Raw genomic sequence first — 18,942 nt, 5'->3', positions numbered from 1 at the left:
TGCCACCACATCTAATTGAATTGCCTATACTTAATCCCATTCATACAACCATCGTCTCACAACAACAATTTGGGCAGAGTCCAGGAAGCACAGGAAGGGGGCCGCTTTTGTTGCTGGGATGGAGAAATATGCTTCTAGCCCTTTAGAATGGTGACCCAACTGAATCAATGAGCAGGCTTGACAATCCCTAATCAAGCCAACTAGATCTCTTGTCTCTTTCCCTAATCCTCATGAGAGGAACAATCACTACAGAGGCTTGCGAGAGGGGAATGGAGTTCAAAATTTTAGCTCCCTCTAGGGCCCAGCTGAACTTTACCCCATTTAAGGTGAGGCAGGAATTACACTGAAACTGAACTCCTTCACACCTCAGTTGTTAAAGTGCGGTTTGCCCTTTAATGTCAATATTTTTAGTTGTAAACATTAATCAACGTTAGGATTACGTTTTTAGGTGCTTAAAATAAATTGAAAAATAAAAGTGCAAATAACCTTAAAAATATTAATGAAGGTGAACAGAAAGAAGTAGAGCGCTTCTTGTTCTTGCCAGTGATAAAGGCAGGCTACAATTTACTGTAGTGTTATGAACATATTCCCTGCATTATTGCATGGATCCAAACAGTAGAGTTGTTGCAACAAGTGCTCCCCACCCACCTTCTTACCTTTTCTTCCCTCTTCTATGAATAACCCTCACTTGCAGTCTGATTTTCCTCTTCAATGGACTCGCACCAAAATATGTATCAAATGCTTACCAGGCACTGGAACACTCCTAGGATTTACTACCATAGCTGGTGTGTGTGTATGGCCAATAAAAGGAGGGAGCATGAAGATATTTTGAAACAAGCAACTATCTTTAGAAAGGAAACCCAATGATTTTTTCAAGCTAAATGTTCGGAGTTTACAAAATCACCAGAGGTGTATGAAATGGCAATACTGTAAACATGAAAGTCCTCATTCATATTTGGATGTCACTACAAATAATGAAAACTACCGAGCCTCATACAATTTGGGAAGCGTTGTACTCTGTGCTTCGGATGTCGTCATCACGATGCTGGGACAAGCTACTGCCAGTCACGTAAAAGCAATTCCCCTCTTATGTTGTAATTAGCTGACAAATTTATGACATGGCTGCCAATGTTGAAGAACAGTTATTTACAGTTCAGTAGAGAGCTTGTGATCTTCCTATTAGGGACATTGCCTCTCTCCTCATACCATTCTCCTGCAGCTGCAGTCAGCAGAGTTGCTCGATCTGGATTGCCATCTATTTAAAAGAGATTGGCAGGAGTTTGTTCTCCATGAAGGGCCTGCAGCTCTGGAGCAAACTCTCTCTGCTTCAAAACAGTCCTGCTCTGTTGGCCTTTAGGGACTTTTTTTTTCCTTTTGGGGGGGGGGGGAACAAACATGGACTAGCATTCCTTTTCATTATTATAGCAATACAAACAATCTGACTTTTAACCTTTCATAGGCTTCCCTTGTATAAAAATCCATAAATTCAAATATTTAATAACCATGAGTGTGAATTCATAACAATGGTTTAAGCTTGTTAAACATTCTCTTTCCATTATAAGATTTCTCTAGTTCAACCAAAGAAAACCATAATAAAGGCTGTACTGATTATTTTGGGTAGTGAGAGAGGAGGACTGGAACAGTAAAATTAAAACTGAATTTAACAACTGTATCCTTATGATGCAAAGGCCTTTCACGGTTATCACCAGGGAGAAACAAAACATCATGAAAGAAAATATGTTTTTCTGAGCAAATACCTTGGTTTAGTTGTGTGGCCTCTGTAATCTGAATTCCATTCACAGAACACTGTGCTCCATTCAGTGGTATTAAATTCACTGTACCGCTGAGATTTTCAAACACGCAGTGCTCACTTTCCAAATCAAGGCCATGAAGAACTAAAATACCCCAGAGCAAAGAAAAGAGTTATTTTCCTAGCATTTAATGAGACTTGGATTTTTTTTCATTGATTGCGGGTGCATATCACCAGGCATTTGAGTATGTATTAGTCACTTTATTCTGGACAATATTCTGTGTCCTCTCCACCAACCCATGTGGACATTTGATTTGCCTCTTTTTTTGGTAGGGACAACTTTTCTTATAATTCCACTGGACAATAATGCCTTCCAGACAAATCTTAAATTGTGGGAGCAATTATTTTTATCTGCATGTGTAACTTGGGGGAAATTAAATTTAATCTGAAAATACAGGATGTTTATAATATAGAATACTTAATACTTGTCTGCAGTCACTGTTATTAAAGGATAGTCAAGATAGAACAGAAACTCAGGTTTCTTGTCCCCGTGCTTAATCCACTAGACCACGTAGCTTTTTTCCTTCTCCCCCTCACATCCCACATGTATTGTCATGGAAAAATAGCTTGTATGATTATCTGATTATGGTGAAAAACACACCATTTTGTCAAACATTTCAGAGTCCGGGACACACACTAATTTAATGGAAGCTTTACAAACACAAAACCAGGCATATTTTGACCAAAGAAACCTGTTATAAAATTTGCCCAATTCCAATTTCTCAAATTATACCCAAAGGATATGGTTTATCAACAGACACTACTATCAATGTCACTTGACATAACATATGAAGGGGAGGGATAGCTCAGTGGTTTGAGCATTGGCCTGCTACACCCAGGGTTGTGAGTTCAATCCTTGAGGGGGCCACTTGGGGATCCGGGGCAAAATCAGTACTTGGTCCTGCTAGTGAAGGCAGGGGGCTAGACTTGATGACCTTTCAAGGTCCCTTCCAGTTCTAGGAGATGGAATATCTCCATTTATTTATTTATTTATATGTCATGCAGTACTTCAGAATTAGCTCTCATTCAAACATGAAGAGAATATGCAGATTAGTTTAAGTAGGCGTTGTCTCCATCAACCTGGGGAGCTTCCCATAAGACCATACAAAAATACTGTCAGCATGCCAACAGGTTAATCAAATGATCGTGATCTTGACTACAGCAGTTTACTACACAGAAAAGGACATTATCATCATAGGGCACTGTTTCAGTTTTACAATGACCAGGTTAATAATGCATCTCATGGTGCATGGATCTGAAGGTCTGCCAGAACCCATGAACTATTTTAAAAATTATACTATTAGACACTATTTGAACCGAGTCCCACTGAATTATGATAATGAAAATCACTGTATTGAAATGCAGTTCTCTTGTGTATTTTGTTTTTTAAAAGAGTATTAAATGAACATTCGTAATCAGCAAAATATATGAATATCAGTAACTAAAGAGGAGGGGACATTTTAAACAGGTTGTATGTTTGGATGTTGGGAAGAGAAATGGACATTAGAAGGAAGGATGGATGTAAAAATGCCTAAACTTTCTTACCAATATCCTGTTCTGTCGCAGCATCTTCTCTGCCAACATATGTTTGGCCCTCCTAGACAGGGGAAAAAGCTATTTTTTGTAACTCTTCAAAATAAGATAGGATACATTTTTTATTACTCATCCCCACAGACACCGTACTTTGGATCAAATTATTGTTTACACATAGTATTTTGATTATCTAGTAACAATTTTAAATTGCTTTATCAGACAATCTTTATTATAAAACATTGTTAGTTCGAATTTTACTTGTATTGAGCAAAACCACCTTGACGGTTCTTAGGCAACTAATCTATATTTAGATTTCAGTTCAAGCTTTACAACAAGATGAATGAAAAACCAACAGAGCTTGCAAGAATGTCATACATCTATCATTGGTTAAAGAGTTGACCCTCAGGATAGACCTAGGCTCTAACTGATTGGTATTTTAATTTGAACAAGTTATAGCCTTTTTACAGCTGATGTCACAGTGCTGGAGAAATGTAATGATCATTTACTGTAGATTATAAATGAATACCATAATTAAAGTTGTCCATTTAAAAAGCATGAGGCAGATAAAGACTGTGGAAACACAGAAGTGTGTTTACCTTCAAGTGATACAAGATGATCCCAGTACTGAGAAGATCATCATCAATGCCAATGAGGTGAGGCAGTTCCGAATCTAAAACGACACCAATTCCTTCTTTCCTAAGGGCTAAGGTTTGTTCCTGCAATGACAAAAATGACAAAATTTACTTTCTCCTCAAAGCAGAAAGAGGGTATTACTGTTAATTCTCTATTTAATTAACGCTTTTTAATGAATCAGTAAGGCCACGTTTACGCTGCACATCACCTACATGTAGGGTATGTGTAGCTACACAGAGCAGAAAAAAGCAAGCTGTAACCACACTGTGGTGAGTAGCTACATGTGTCAATGGAAGGCTTTGGCTGTAGGGAGGCAGAGGGGAAAGCCCCTGGCAGTTCCCCTCTGCCCATGCCCTTCCCCACTGCCTCCCTGTCAGAGCTTTTCCCGCTACAGCGAAAGTCTTGGGCAGTGGGGAGCTGCCAGAGCCTGTTGCCAGAGACTTTCCCTGCAGTGGCGAAAGGCTCCAACAGCTCCCTGCTGTGGAGAAAACTCCAGCAGGACACGACACTGCTATTTTTAGAAGGGGTAGGCACTGTTTGGGCGAGCAGAGAGCCCGGTAGGGTACATATCCATGGAGTTCAAGTAAGTCTATGCTCTACTCACCTAAGCAGTGCCTCACTGTCTACACTATTATTTAATCCATGCTAGGGGGCCATGTAGCATATGTATTCTACACACCATCAAAAGGAATGTGCAGCACAGACGTACCTCAAGTTGGACACTGTACGAAAGGTCACAAGGAAATAAACAAGACTGAAAAATTAGATTTCAATTTTAAAATGGGAATTTCAAGCTTGCTAGTCAGGAATTCTATAAATGTATAAATTCTATAAATTTATGTAGGAATAGTCAATAAAGCAGCTGTATTACAGCAGATTAGGAGGATTACTCAAAAGGACCCTACAGTGATGTTGGCTGAATGGAAGTTCTGTACTATTTTTGATGTTGTATGAAGCATTTGGATAGTCATATGGAATTTGTAAGCCTAAGGGATGGAAAATTGAGAGTCCAAATATTGAGAGTCCTCATAATGAGCCTGGAAGACTGAAAAACCAACAAGCTGGAGTAATTAGCATAACCTATAATGTAACAGTATCACAGAATATTAACAGTAATAAATAAATAACAGTTGCAGCCATAATTTCAATTGTACACAATCCCTCAAGTGCTTGATTCCATTGGGACTACTCAAAGAAAAGTACCATTCAGCAGGAGTGAAAGTGCAACCTTAAAGTGATAAATGATTTCTGGTAACATCTTTAAAACCTAATACTCTACTGATGTATTTAATGTATATAACAAGACTGGAAACAACAGTTTGTTTTGAAATAAAGTTTAGCATAATAGTTACATAAAATTAAAAAAACAAGGTTTAGATATAAAAGTACCTTTATTATTGAAGTTTGGTTTTGGTTTGGTTTGGTTTTTAAATATAAACCACACAGCAAAACTCCAAAGGAATCAGGATTTATTTTTCTTATACAAGTGAAATTGACATTGTAAAAAAGAGAAATTAACAAATCTCACAACCGTGTACCACAAAGCATGCACTTTTCTAGTGGCACTTCTAAACACACAAGATATATGTCTAGTGACAGTGGAATGACTGTTGACTATTCATTTCATTGATATGTACCCTATAGGGTCATGCAAGACCTTACAATGTTTGCACATGTGGGCAGACTTGCTATGCAAGTTCCCCTAAATACAGCAGGTTGACATAAATCTGAATATTTTCCAGCATTGCCTCCGTCAAGCCAAAATGTTACAATGACAAGACAAACACCCCCAAACAAAAACAAAAACAAAAACAAACCCCACCATGGTTAAATATGAATTAAAGTTTTCAAGAGTTCAGAAAACAAATGAATTCGTGATTAATGCTGCCCTGCAGCTCTCTGACATTCAAACTGCATTCGGCACCTCCTTGATATTGTAGAAATGTCACCTTATAAAACTAAAATGTAGAGCTTAAATCATTGTTCAAGTGAAAAAGTAATTTCAGACAAAAACATCTATCACATATTAAATATTTATTGAGTAAGATCTACTGATATACATAATTTATAACACTTCTATATGACAACACTGAATACTTCAAAACAATACAGGTTGATGGCCGTTTGCAAATTGCTGGCAGTTTTGGCCCAACGCAACACATGAAATATTTAGACCTAAACATATTTTTTCAGCAGAACAAATCACTTGCTAACATCTCTTGCTGAGGCAAAAATAGGCTTGCTAGGATGTACAGAAATCATAACTGGGGGCGAAAATCAATTATGAATAATTAAGAGCAACGAAAAGTGCTTCGCCTTTCGGCTGGTAAACAAAGTTTAAATTTACTGACTACCATTAAAAATAAAATGGTTAATTATGATTTTAAAAAGTGATGTGTTTAAAAACAGAAAATCAACTGAATTCCATTATCAATCTCTTATTTTCGCTATATTCCTGAAAATTACATATACATAATGCATCCTATTAGTGTATGTTTTACAGACAGAGCTTATAGCACCACTACAGTTAAGGTTACCTAACACTTTCCATTTAAGACCCGTTTTCAGGTTATAATTTTCTTGAACTTAAACCATTTGGGCCAGGCCCGCCAACAGCAATTCTAGGCCCCAGGTCATCCCTAGCCAGGTGCGGGGCCTGGGGCGATGACGACGAATCCGTCACTTCCGGGACCGACCACACTGGGCTGGCCAATCACTGGGCCTGGAGTGGTCACCGCCCTGCGGTCCGCCCAGGCAATTTAAAAGGGCTACCGCGGCAGCGGCAGCCCCCAGGCCCTTTTAAATTGCCTGGGCCCCTGGCCAATTGTCCCGTTTCCCCCCAACCCCACTCCCCATCAGTGGGCCTGATTTGGTCTGAAAATCTTCCATGCCAGGTGTCTGCCTCACACTGAGGGGGAGGGGTTTTGAAACTTTCAGCTAGAAATTTCAGCCATTTTTGCGAATAAGACTGGGGGAAAATACACTTATACCAAAGTTTAAAAATAGTTAATTGAGAGGGTCTAGCACCTCTAATGCTTTGGAGGAGGGACTTGGAATTTGGTAAAGGGTTGCCCCAGTATCAGGAATGTGCATTTTGCCATCCTTGTGAAAATCCACTCAAATTTGGCCGAGTGAAAAGCCTCTAGGGGAAAAAAAAAAAAAAAAAAAAAGATCCCATGTTCTACTTGTAGTATGTTAGAGTTTGGCAACTAAATTCTCCCAAGACTTTATCTGCACTGTGCATGTTCCATCCCCACATAGCTCCTCTGTGCTGCTGGCCAGACTGCACATGTGTAACACCAACAAAGCCCGGTCGGCGAGGGGCAGGATCAAACCCGGGACCTCTAGAGCTAATTGCATGAGCCTCTACCACGTGAGCTAAAAGCCATATGGCTCGTAGCTATGGCTGTAAAGCAGACTCATTAATCTCTCTCTAAGTAGTCTCGGTGCCACTAGATGGGACAGAGCACCACACCCAGGTGGTGTGTGGGTTACACATGCACTATCCCCTCAGAGGGCAACTGAGCTCCATACTGGGGCTTCAGGACTGAGCAGAGCTTTCCCTGCAATTGCTCCTCCTGGCAAACAGGGACCCCTTGGGCACTGGAACCAAGATGAGAGGTGAGCCCTACACAGTACTATAGAGCAGGGGTCGGCAACCTTTCAGAAGTGGTGTGCCAAGTCTTAATTTATTCACTCTGATTTAAGGTTTCATGTGCCAGTAATACATATTAATGTTTTTAGAAGGTCTCTTTCTATAAGTCTATAGTATATAACTAAACTATTGTTTTATGTAAAGTAAATAAGGTTTTTAAAATGTTTAAGAAGCTTCATTTAAAATTAAATTAAAATGCACAGCCCCCCCGGACCGGTGGCCAGGACCCGGGCCGTGTGAGTGCCACTGAAAAATCAGCTTGCGTGCCGCCTTCGGCACGTGTGCCATAGGTTGCCTACCCCTGCTATAGAGAAAAGTGGAAATTCCCTTCTAGCTTGATCAGTGTGCTGTGAGTGGATGTGGAGATGGAAGTTGGAGAGAGAAATTTTCTAACCCCCAAATGTAGCGATCATTTTCATCCTGAGGATGTTGTAAACAAGGATCATTATCCATTACTACCTCAAAATAATGGAAGCAGTAGTCTCTCTCTCATACACACACTTTGCTTATGTCAGTACAAGAAAAGTTGTCTTTCCCTACTGCAACCCTTGCAAGAGTAGGGGAGATAGGGTCAGCAAGGGAGCAATCCTACTGTTATTGGCAGCTTCTTTTAACTCTTGCTATCATAAGGAATGATCAGGTGCGTTTTTGTACCAAGACCTGCTACTGCTCCGTCAGTGCTGTCTTCCTCTCCCCCCCCTTCCCCCCCTCCCCCAAGGTCACTGGAATGCTGTCACCCAAAGGTCAACCTCTCCTTTGTGGAAAACCAACAAGAAAAGGGAAGGTACCAGAAGAAGGAAGGCCAGCCAGATAGAAATAGCCCTTGTATCATCCCACAAGTCACAATAAGATCAGTTCCCATGGAGGCAGGATCCTCATTTTAAGTAAGTCAGAGGTCTGTAAGCATGTCATATTTATGAGGCAAATAAACGCTTAGGCTTGTTTCATGGCTTGATTCACCTGGATTTGTACAGCCATATTTCAAAAGCTGTGAACCAATTATTCTAACTACAGAGTGAAAAGACTCAAAAATTATAATTTTGAAAATGAATAAAAGTTGAGGTTTCTATTTTTAAAATTTTAAAACCGAGATACTGCATGCATCGATTCTTCACTTATCACTGAACAGAAAAAAATATCATTGTATTTATAGGCTGTTGAAAATAATACAAAAAGGCCAAAGAGTAGAACACAAAGTATCAAACAATAGTATAATAAGCTGTAGTTTTACCCCCAAAAATGACTTTGTAAAAAAATTTTTTTTTTTGGAATCTCACTAACTTCCAGATCAAATGTGCTCAGTTGACAAGAAAATTCCCAGATTCAGTAAAGCATCCCTATTCAAGACAGCACTTCAGCACACTTAATTTGAGCAATGCTTAAACACTTTCCTGAATCAAGGCTACAAGAATGGGATTTTAGTTGTTTATTTAAATGGCAGCCCTGGGTTCCTTCTTGTTCTCCCATGATCAGAAACAAATATTCTGAAACTGCAATTTCTTTAATAACGGTGGAAGATGTGAGTGCCCAAATAGAATCCCACTCACTCCCACAGAACTATATTAGTCTGTAGTGCTAACTAAGAGTAAAAGCTTTTATGGCCCAATCCCACAGTAAAGATCTACTCATTAAATTTTTTGAAAGTATGGTTCTAAAATACTTGTTTGAATCTTTGGGCTAGGCATGTTGAACCATGTAAAATGTGTACCAGAAAATATGCAGTTTGTGTAGGTAGAAATTCAAACGTTGTTTTAGTACCTTTACCTGTATGGAAAATGCAAATCATATCTCGTATAAGTTTTCTTTAAAGCCAACAGTACAGGCACTTGAAGAAATGAGGAGGGTCCAAAGTACACTTCAAATATTCCCTGATCAGTATAATGAGTAGTATAGTATTATAAGATGCATCCAATTAGTCACACTTTCTAATGCTATTGGCACTGCACATATTAAAATGGTAAATAATTATGACGTTGCCCTTTTAATAAACTCCAAGAAGTTCAGCTTAATTTCCATTACACTTTCCACTGCAAAAACGTAATTCTTTATTGAAATATTAAACGGTTAACTGCTGGCACATAGTTCGGAGAACACATTGCACAGACATTTCTGATAAAACAGAACATTACATTGGCTGAGTAAATTGTCCAGATGTCTATATTTAAATTATGCAAAAATATATAATTCCAAATTAAAGAAATTTGGTATAAAAATATGTAATGGCAAAAGTCCCTGCATTAGCAGTCAACGAGACTCCATAACCAGAGAAGAGTCTTGTGGTAACAAACTTTGGGTGTATTTGAACAAAAATATGCTATAATATTCTGGCTTCACATTTGAAAGTTTTCTGGGGTCTGGCACTAACATTTAACGCCATATAAAAAAAATACATACACAACTATACACAAAAGAAATTCTTAATTCATAACTGGTTTTCCTCCAGATATATATTTATGTTTTTACATGATCCCTTTTAAATTCTTGGAAACTTGAAACTAATCTGTTTCCTGGGAAAAGAAAAAAGTCTCCATCATTCTGCATATTGTAGGACTGCTCACGAATGCCAGGCTGCTAAAAACAGTGTTTGTTTCTTTAATTTCAAAATAAATAAATAAATTACAGAGGAAAAAGAATTACATAGGCTATGCGTGCAGAGAAAAAAGTCAGTGAAACAGTGGCCTCTTGTTTATAGATAAGTGGAGTTCCTATACAATTTCAAACTGAACTAAAACCCCTACAATTTTAAGCACAAAGGACCAGGAATAGAGTCAGCTAAAGTTTTCCTTGCTTTTTTAGGCTTTCATGATGTTAGTGTATCTTAATTTTGAATTCATTTGCATTTCTTTTAATATTCTATGTGAAACCTTTAAAAAGTCTGTCATATAACTATGCCTTTAAAAAAGTTAAAAAATACCATGAACATAAAATGAAAATGAATAAATGCTATTAAAAGCTACACATTATACGTAAACTTTATTTTGCCATACTGTAAGAAAAGTTAATCCTCTGTTTATAAAGCACTTATCTTTCAGAAGAAGCAGATACCAAGTTACTCTAACAACTTCCTTCATTACAAATACATGGCCTGATCCTGCACTCCTGGGGTGCACATAACGCCGACTAACTAAAGATCATTATCAAACCCCTCAGGAAAGAGAAGTGCACACGCACAACTTGAAAGGGTCAAAGCAAGGGGTGTGCATGTGGAGGAGAGAATGGGAACAAGAAATGGAGCATGAAGGGGAGAGCAAGTAGTGTGGAGATGGAATTGGTTAACTGGGGCCAAGGATTACACACACAGATCTGTCCCAAGGTAATTTTCACATCACATATACAAGTTTGTAAGACTGGTTCTCATCATGTCTCTGAGATAGACTTTGTCTTGGCAAGAGCTGGGATGTTTGCTGGGTTTTTGATCCAAAGACCATTGAAGTCAATGGGAGACTTTCCATCAACTTCAGTGCACTTTGGATCATATCCTAACACTAGCACCACTTTTAACTCTTGTGGTGTACATGGGATGCAACTCCAAGACAGAGTATCTGTGGTGGTATTTTGATGAAGGAGAGCACACACTTAACACTGAATTTAGAATTTAACCTTATACAAAATGAGCATTTTAAAAGCTAACATGAGAAAGTAATTACATACTGCAGAAGTGTTTATGTTTTATCTAAAATAGCTGAAGTGTTTTGCTTTTTTAATTAAACAAGAACCAAACAAATACAAAGAAAATGTTCTTTGGTGAATATTAGGACTGTCAGTTAACTCACGCGATTAACTCAAAAAAATTAATCACAAATCGCGATTATATGCACTTATAACAATAGAATACCAATTGAAATTTATTAAATATTTTTGGATGTTTGTCTACATTTTCAATATTGATTTATATTACAACACAGAATACAAAGTGCACAGTGCTCACTTTATATTATTTTTTATTACAAATATATACACTGTAAAAACAAACAAAATAAATAGCATTTTTCAATTCACCTCATAAGTACTGAAGTGCAATCTCTTTATCGTGAAAGCGTAATTTACAAATGCAGATTTTTTTTGGTTACATAACCGCACTCAAAAACAAAACAGTGTAAAACTTTAGAGCCTACACGTCCACTCAGTCCTACTTCTTATTCTGCCAATCGCTAAGACAAACAAGATTATTTACATTGATGGGAGATACTGCTGCCTGCTTCTTGTTTACAATGTCACCTGAAAGTGAGAACAGGTGTTCACATGGCACTCTTGTAGCTGGCGTTGCAAGGTATTTACATGCCACATATGCTAAACATTTGTATGCCCCTTCATGCTTCGGCCACAGTTCCAGAGGACATGCTTCCATGCTGATAATGCTTGTTAAAAAAAATAATGTGTCAATTAAATTTGTGACTGTGCTCCTTTGGGGGGGGGCGGAATTGTAAGTCTCCTGCTCTGTTTTACCTGCATTCCATATATATTTCATGTTACAGCAGTCTCGCATGATGACCCAGCGCATGTTCATTTTAAGAACACTTTCACAGCACATTTGACAAAACACAAAGGTGGTACCGGTGTGAGATTTCAAAAAATAGCTACAGCTCTCAACCCAAGGTTGAAGAATCTGAAGTGCCATCCAAAATCTGAGAGGGACAAGATGTGGAGTATGCCTTTAGAAGTCTTAAAAACACTCTGATGCAGAAACTACAGAACCTGAACCACCAAAAAAGAAAATCAACCTTCTGCTGGTGGCATCTGACTCGGATGAGGAAAATGAACATGCGTAAGTCCACACTGCTTTGAATCATTATCAAGCAGCACCCATCATCAGCATGGAAGCATGTCCTCTGGAATGGTGATTGAAGCATGAAGGGACATATGAATCTTTAACTTATCTGGCACGTAAATATCTTGCAATGCCAGCTACAACAGTGCCATACAAATGCCTATTCTCACTTTCAGGTGACACTGTAAACAAGAAGCAGGCAGCATTATCTCCTACAAATTGTAACCAATCTTGTTTGTCTGAGTGATTGGCTGACCAAGAAGTAGGACTGAGTGGACTTGTAGGCTCTGAAGTTTTACAGTGTTTATTTTTGAATGCACTTTTTTTTTCCCCATAATTCTACATTTGTAAGTTCAACTTTCATGGTAAAGAGACTGCACTACAGTACTTATGAGATGAATTAAAAAATACTATTTTTTTGTTTTTTACAGTGCAAATATTTGTAATCAAAAATAAATATAAAGTGAGCACTGTACACTTTGTATTCTGTGTTGTAACTGAAATTAATATACTTGAAAATGTAGTAAACACCAAAAATATTTAAAATAAATGGTATTCTATTGTTAACAGCGTGATTGATCGCACGATTACTTTTTTTAATTGCGTAAGTAATAAGCGATTTAAAAAATTAATCATGAACAGCACTAGTGAATATGGATAAACACAAAGAATGATATAGAAAGAAAAGTAAGAGTTACAGATCCCAATGAGAAACTTAAATTAAGTAGGCAAACTTTATAACTCTAAAGATAAATTTTAAACACTTGAAACATGCAAATACAAAAGAATAGAGTTTCTTGATTTCAGCTTCTGTTTACAATATCTGATAATTAAGTTAAAATGTTAAAAACTATATATGAATGTGAATGTCTACAGAATTATCTCGTTTGTATATTTCAATTGTTTTAATGAAAGTTCTTGTAATTCATCCAGAAAAGTAATTCCATTCTTTTGTGCTATAAAACTTCACTGATCTATAACTCAGCTTGTTTGGCTTTATGACTGGCTAGCAACATGCCACTAAATACAAGGAGGATTTACAAGTTAAACTGGGTATAAATGAAAATGGTTAAGTCAGTAAATTTAGGAATCTTCTCTTTGTTTAAGTCATGAGTATAGTTACAGTCTGCACAGGATTTTACACCTAACGCAAAGTAATGGTGAATTGTTTTTTCTAGTAGCAAACAAGCAATATACTTCTAGTGATATGCAACTGGGATGTGTGATTATATATTCCAAGAAACTTACATCTGTATGGTTATAAATAGAATATGTGACACAAGTAACCATCATTTATTCAAAAATTTAGGCAGCTAAACATTTATTTTTATTAAAAAATGTGTAATTGAGCAATGTGGTTAGAGCACAAAGTATTTCAAGAGCTGCCTTTGAAGAAACCAGAAAGAAAAAAAAAAGACAATAAAAAGGAAGACAGCACAATAATCCCAAAATAATTTTCCTTTTATTTTCCGTAAAAATGCTAGACACTAGATGATTACATGGGCCATAACAACATGTACGTCAGGGTACGGCTCAGCAAGGTGGTATGAGGAGCTGTTTCTCTCCATTAAAAAGTTCTTCTTTCACATCTGTCACTGCAGCAGAGATCATAGAATCATAGAATATCAGGGTTGGAAGGGACCTCAGGAGATCATCTAGTCCAACCCCCTGCTCAAAGCAGGACCAATTCCCAACTAAATCATCCCAGCCAGGGCTTTGTCAAGCCGAGCCTTAAAAACCTTTAAGGAGGGAGATTCCACCACCTCCCTAGGTAAAGGATTCCAGTGCTTCACCACCCTCCTAGTGAAATAGTGTTTCCTAATATCCAACCTAGACCTCCCCCACTGCAACTTGAGACCATTGCTCCTTGTTCTGTCATCTGCCACCACTGAGAACAGCTGAGCTCCATCCTCTTTGGAACCCCTCCTCAGGTAGTTGAAAGCAGCTATCAAATCTCCCCTCATTCTTCTCTTCTGCAGACTAAACAATCCCAGTTCCCTCAGCCTCTCCTCATAAGTCATGTGCTCCAGACCCCTAATCATTTTTGTTGCCTTCCGCTGGACTCTTTCCAATTTTTCCACATCCTTCTTGTAGTGTGGGGCCCAAAACTGGACACAGTACTCCAGATGAGGCCTCACCAATGTCGAATAAAGGGGAACGATCACATTCCTCGATCTGCTGGCAATGCCCCTACTTATACAGCCCAAAATGCCGTTAGCCTTCTTGGCAACAAGAGCACACTGTTGACTCATATCCAGCTTCTCGTCCACTGTGACCCCTAGGTCCTTTTCTGCAGAACTGCTTCCTACCCATTCAGTCCCTAGCCTGTAACAGTGCATGGGATTCTTCCATCCTAAGTGCAGGACTCTGCACTTGTCCTTGTTGAACCTCATCAGGTTTTTTTTTGGCTCAATCCTCTAATTTGTCTAGGTCCCTCTGTATCCGATCCCTACCCTCTAGTGTATCTACCACGCCTCCCAGTTTAGTGTCATCTGCAAACTTGCTGAGAGTGCAGTCCACACCATCCTCCAGATCATTAATAAAGACATTAAACAAAACCGGCCCCAGGACCGACCCCTGGGGCACTTCGCTCGAAACCGGCTGCCACCTAGACATGGAGCCATTGCTCACTACCCGTTGAGCCCGATGATCTAGCCAGCTTTCTATCCACCTTATAGTCCATTCATCCAGCCCATACTTCTTTAACTTGGCGGCAAGAATACTGTGGGAGACCGTATCAAAAGCTTTGCTAAAGTCAAGGAATAATACATCCACTACTTTCCCCTCATCCACAGAGCCAGTTATCTCCTCATAGAAGGCAATTAGGTTAGTCAGGCACAACTTCCCCTTGGTGAATCCATGCTGACTGTTCCTGATCACTTTCCTCTCCTCTAAGTGCTTCAGAATTGATTCCTTGAGGACCTGCTCCATGATTTTTCCAGGGACTGAGGTGAGGCTGACTGAGATCATACCAGAGGCCACTCTGCAAAGGCAGAACATACTGCATACTGGGTTCTAATGTGTTTTGGCACCAGCAGTTGTAAATTAAAGTAGTGACAACTTTAAAACAATACTTTTTATAACAAATAATTGCACTAAGCTTTGGTATTTTGTTTTAAAAACCATTCTAGAGGGATTGGTATTTCCCATTTCATAAGCAGGGCCCTATAAAAACCATGATTTCACAGAATGCACAGAAATTGCTAAATTAACCCAATACTGCAATCTTTCCAACTGGGGGGAGGCGGGAGTGGGCACGTGGCTCTTAGTGTATGACAGCAACATGTCATAGCCCCAGTATGGGTGGGGACGTGGCAGTTGGTTTTATGCTAGGGTGTCACCATTTCTCAGGTCCTTACTCATCAGAGCAAGGGGACAATCAATCAATCAGAGTCTAAAAGGGGGCAAATTCAAAACCAATAAAAGGAAATATTTTTCATACAATGAGCAATTAAATTGCAGAACTCATTGACACAGGATGTCTCTGAGGACGAACACATAGCAGGATTCAAAAAGGGACTGGGCATTTATATGGATAACATAAACGTGCAGCTTTATAGTTAATGCTAACAAATTTTGAAAGCCTAAACCAAACCAACTATTAGGGATGAGAATGTTTCTTGCATCTTCCTCTGAAACATCTGGTGCTGGCCACTGTCAGGTTGCAGACTGGACTAGAAGGAACTCAGGTCTAATCCAGTATGGAAATTCCTATGTACGTCCTTTGTAGCCACAAGCATTGAACGCTAGAAACCACCACTACAGAAAGCTTTACAAATATTAACTAAGTGGAAGAGGACTATGAAAACAACTGACCTTTAAAGTCAGTGACTACCTTTCCAACTTAGCAACTTACTTATTTGTGTTAATACAGATTTGTGTTTTGAAGATTGACTTCACAAGTAAAAAGACCTCAATCTTCAAAGCTCCTCAGTGCTCCTGTATACTGTAGCCCATTTACTAAGATCAGGCATGGTTCTGAGACTCTCTACAATTCACCTAGGCATAATGATGTGAAAAGGGTCACAATAGCAACTCTGAATCTAACATCTTTATGTAGCTTTCAATGTTTAGTTCTACGAGACAATATTTTAGTGGTAATTTTAACAGATTTTTGCATTAATTTTGTGTAGGAAACAGAGTTTATAATGGCTTTTCTGGTAGTTGATAAGAGCATTATCGTCTTACATTTTTCCCTAGAAATGATTTGCTCATTTTCACCAGGTCACTGACATCAAATACAGGTTGTCACTTATGGGAAAGCAAATTAAGAGTCTATTTAAAGGTCAACAAATAGCAAAAAATATATTCCTTTTGATCTCAAGTCAAATGATCAAAGATATTACAAGGACAGAATAAGATGCCCTTTAAAACTCTCAATTTGATTTTGTGTACTCAAAGCATAAAATAACTGGCACTCTAGCACAAATGTCATTAGTAATTGGTTATGTGTGTAAAATGGCTATGGATTTTGATACTTTCCTTTTGTAATCCTGGTTCACTCAGGGCAAGAAGGGTAAACTCCTATCAGGTATGTGACTCTGCCCTTAATTGTTTATTTCACTGGGAAAAAAAAGTACCGTATTTTCCGGCGTATAAGACGACTGGGCGTATAAGACGACCCCCAACTTTTCCAGTTAAAATATAGAGTTTGGGATATACTCGCCGTATAAGACTACCCCTCTTCCAACGCACACCAAAAAAAAATTTAAAAAACATCAGATTTGATTTCAATATGGTAATTTTAATTCAAATTCTTATGACATGCAGGTACTTAGCAGGAAAACTGTCACTTATAAACATAAGGCTGTTTGTCATCAAACATGTAAACATAAAACAGTGCAAGTGGATTAAACTTTTCCTAATTCACTCTAAAGCTGAAAGGAAGGATAAGACAATAAACCCATGGGAGCTGCCATGCTGTTTGTTTTCTAAGCTGTCAACCAAACTGGAACTGATGATGATAGGAGGAAGATAACAAACAAGAGAGAGAGAGCAAGTGCCGGGCAAGTCCCTGGCGAGTTAGCAACGCCCATCATAACTGCAAGCTACGGTATTTTTACAGGTTTTGCTGGCGTGACAGTTTCCCTTTAAAAGCCTTCAAAATCCTCCTGTTCGTCATCTGATATCATAAGTACATCAATGACATCTTGTGATACATTTGTAAGGCAGTCATCGTATGGATCGAATTCCATATCAGATGGTGTGGTCTCAGCTTCGGCTTCCTCTTCATCTTGCCACAAGTAGTCGTCCTCCATACCATCTAATGAATTTGATATGCCACACTTCTTGAAAGACTTGATTACTGTTTCTGCATCAATATCATTCCAGGCTTTTATGACAAACTTGCACAAAACATCCAACTGTGGAGCACGCATGTTTCCTCCTTTTGTGAATGACTTTTCGCCGCTAACCATCCATTCATTCCACTGTTCTTGAATGCGATCTTTAAATGGCTTGTTTAGGCACACATCCAGTGGCTGTACCAACGATGTCAATCCTGCAGGAATAACTGCCGCATCTGTGTTTAGTCTTGCAAGCATTTGCTTGGTGCTGGGAGTTAAATGAGCCCTGAACGTATCCCACACCAGTAGACTACATTTTTGAATAAGTCCACCTGGTCGCCTGCTCCATACATTATCAAGTCATAGCTTTACCCCTTCTTCATCCATCCAGCCTTTTTCATTCACATGTACAAAACAACCAACAGGGAACTTGAATTTCGGCATTGTTTTTCTTTTAAAAATAATCATTGGTCTCAGTTTGGCGCCATCAGCTGTGCATCCTAGTACCACTGTAAAACTGGACTTCTCATGTCCTGTTTTAATTAAAATTGTTTTTTCACCTTTTTGATGGACAGTTTTATTTCCAACCATATCAAAATTCATTGGAGTTTCATCCATATTACCAATACTACTTAACGCATTGCCATGTTTAGTGCGCTGTTGTATTACGTATCGATGGAAACTATTTACTTTGCTATCAAGATCTGCAGGTAATTTTGGGGCAATTTTCATCTTTTGCCTCAGTAGCATATTATGCCTTCCCATGAATCTAGTACATCAGGATACAGTGGCCTTAAATCTGTTGCTGTGATCTGGGTTAGATTTGGCCCACTGAAGTGCAAACAAATCTATTTTATTTCGTGTCACTACATAACCGTTTTGGCGATGCTCATTCACCATGTCTGCTACATGTTTTTCGAGTTCTGGCCAATGTGGAGTGCCTCTTCTTAATGCACACTTACCCCTTGGCATACTCTTTAATGCTTTTTCATTTGCTTTCCAGTCCCGAACCATCTTTTCTGTTACTCCATATTGTCTTGCAGCAGCGCAGTTATTATGTTCCATGGCAAAGTTTACAACTTTAAGTTTGAAACTGGCTTCATATTTCTTTCTTCTTGCTGGTGGAGCCATGATGGGGTTTTGACTGTTGGACATTTGTATACTGTACTGTATGTACTGGTGCTATACTGTATGAACAGGTACAGATACTGGTGCTGTACTGTATGTGGTACCCAGTATACAACAACCAGCCAATCAC

At 38.6% G+C, this 18,942-nt stretch overlaps 1 protein-coding gene across 10 annotated transcripts in view; it reads right to left on the bottom strand.

Moving 5' to 3' along the window:
- KIF16B (kinesin family member 16B) overlaps positions 1 to 18,942 on the bottom strand; it is a 223,787-nt gene that overhangs the window by 120,547 nt on the left and 84,298 nt on the right. For all 10 annotated transcript variants that reach the window (XM_008173558.4, XM_065589753.1, XM_008173537.4 and 7 more), the window contains 3 exons: positions 3,940 to 4,059; positions 3,356 to 3,407; positions 1,758 to 1,895 (listed from right to left, as the gene is read on the bottom strand). In XM_008173558.4, coding sequence (XP_008171780.2) covers positions 1,758 to 1,895; positions 3,356 to 3,407; positions 3,940 to 4,059 — 310 coding nt within the window. The remainder of the gene's footprint in view (positions 1 to 1,757; positions 1,896 to 3,355; positions 3,408 to 3,939; positions 4,060 to 18,942) is intronic.

The sequence above is a fragment of the Chrysemys picta genome, chromosome 3 (genome assembly GCF_011386835.1).
Source record: "Chrysemys picta bellii isolate R12L10 chromosome 3, ASM1138683v2, whole genome shotgun sequence".
Lineage (NCBI taxonomy): Eukaryota > Metazoa > Chordata > Testudines > Emydidae > Chrysemys > Chrysemys picta.
Note: the sequence above shows the minus strand (reverse complement) of the source record. Positions and strands in the feature narration are given on the sequence as shown.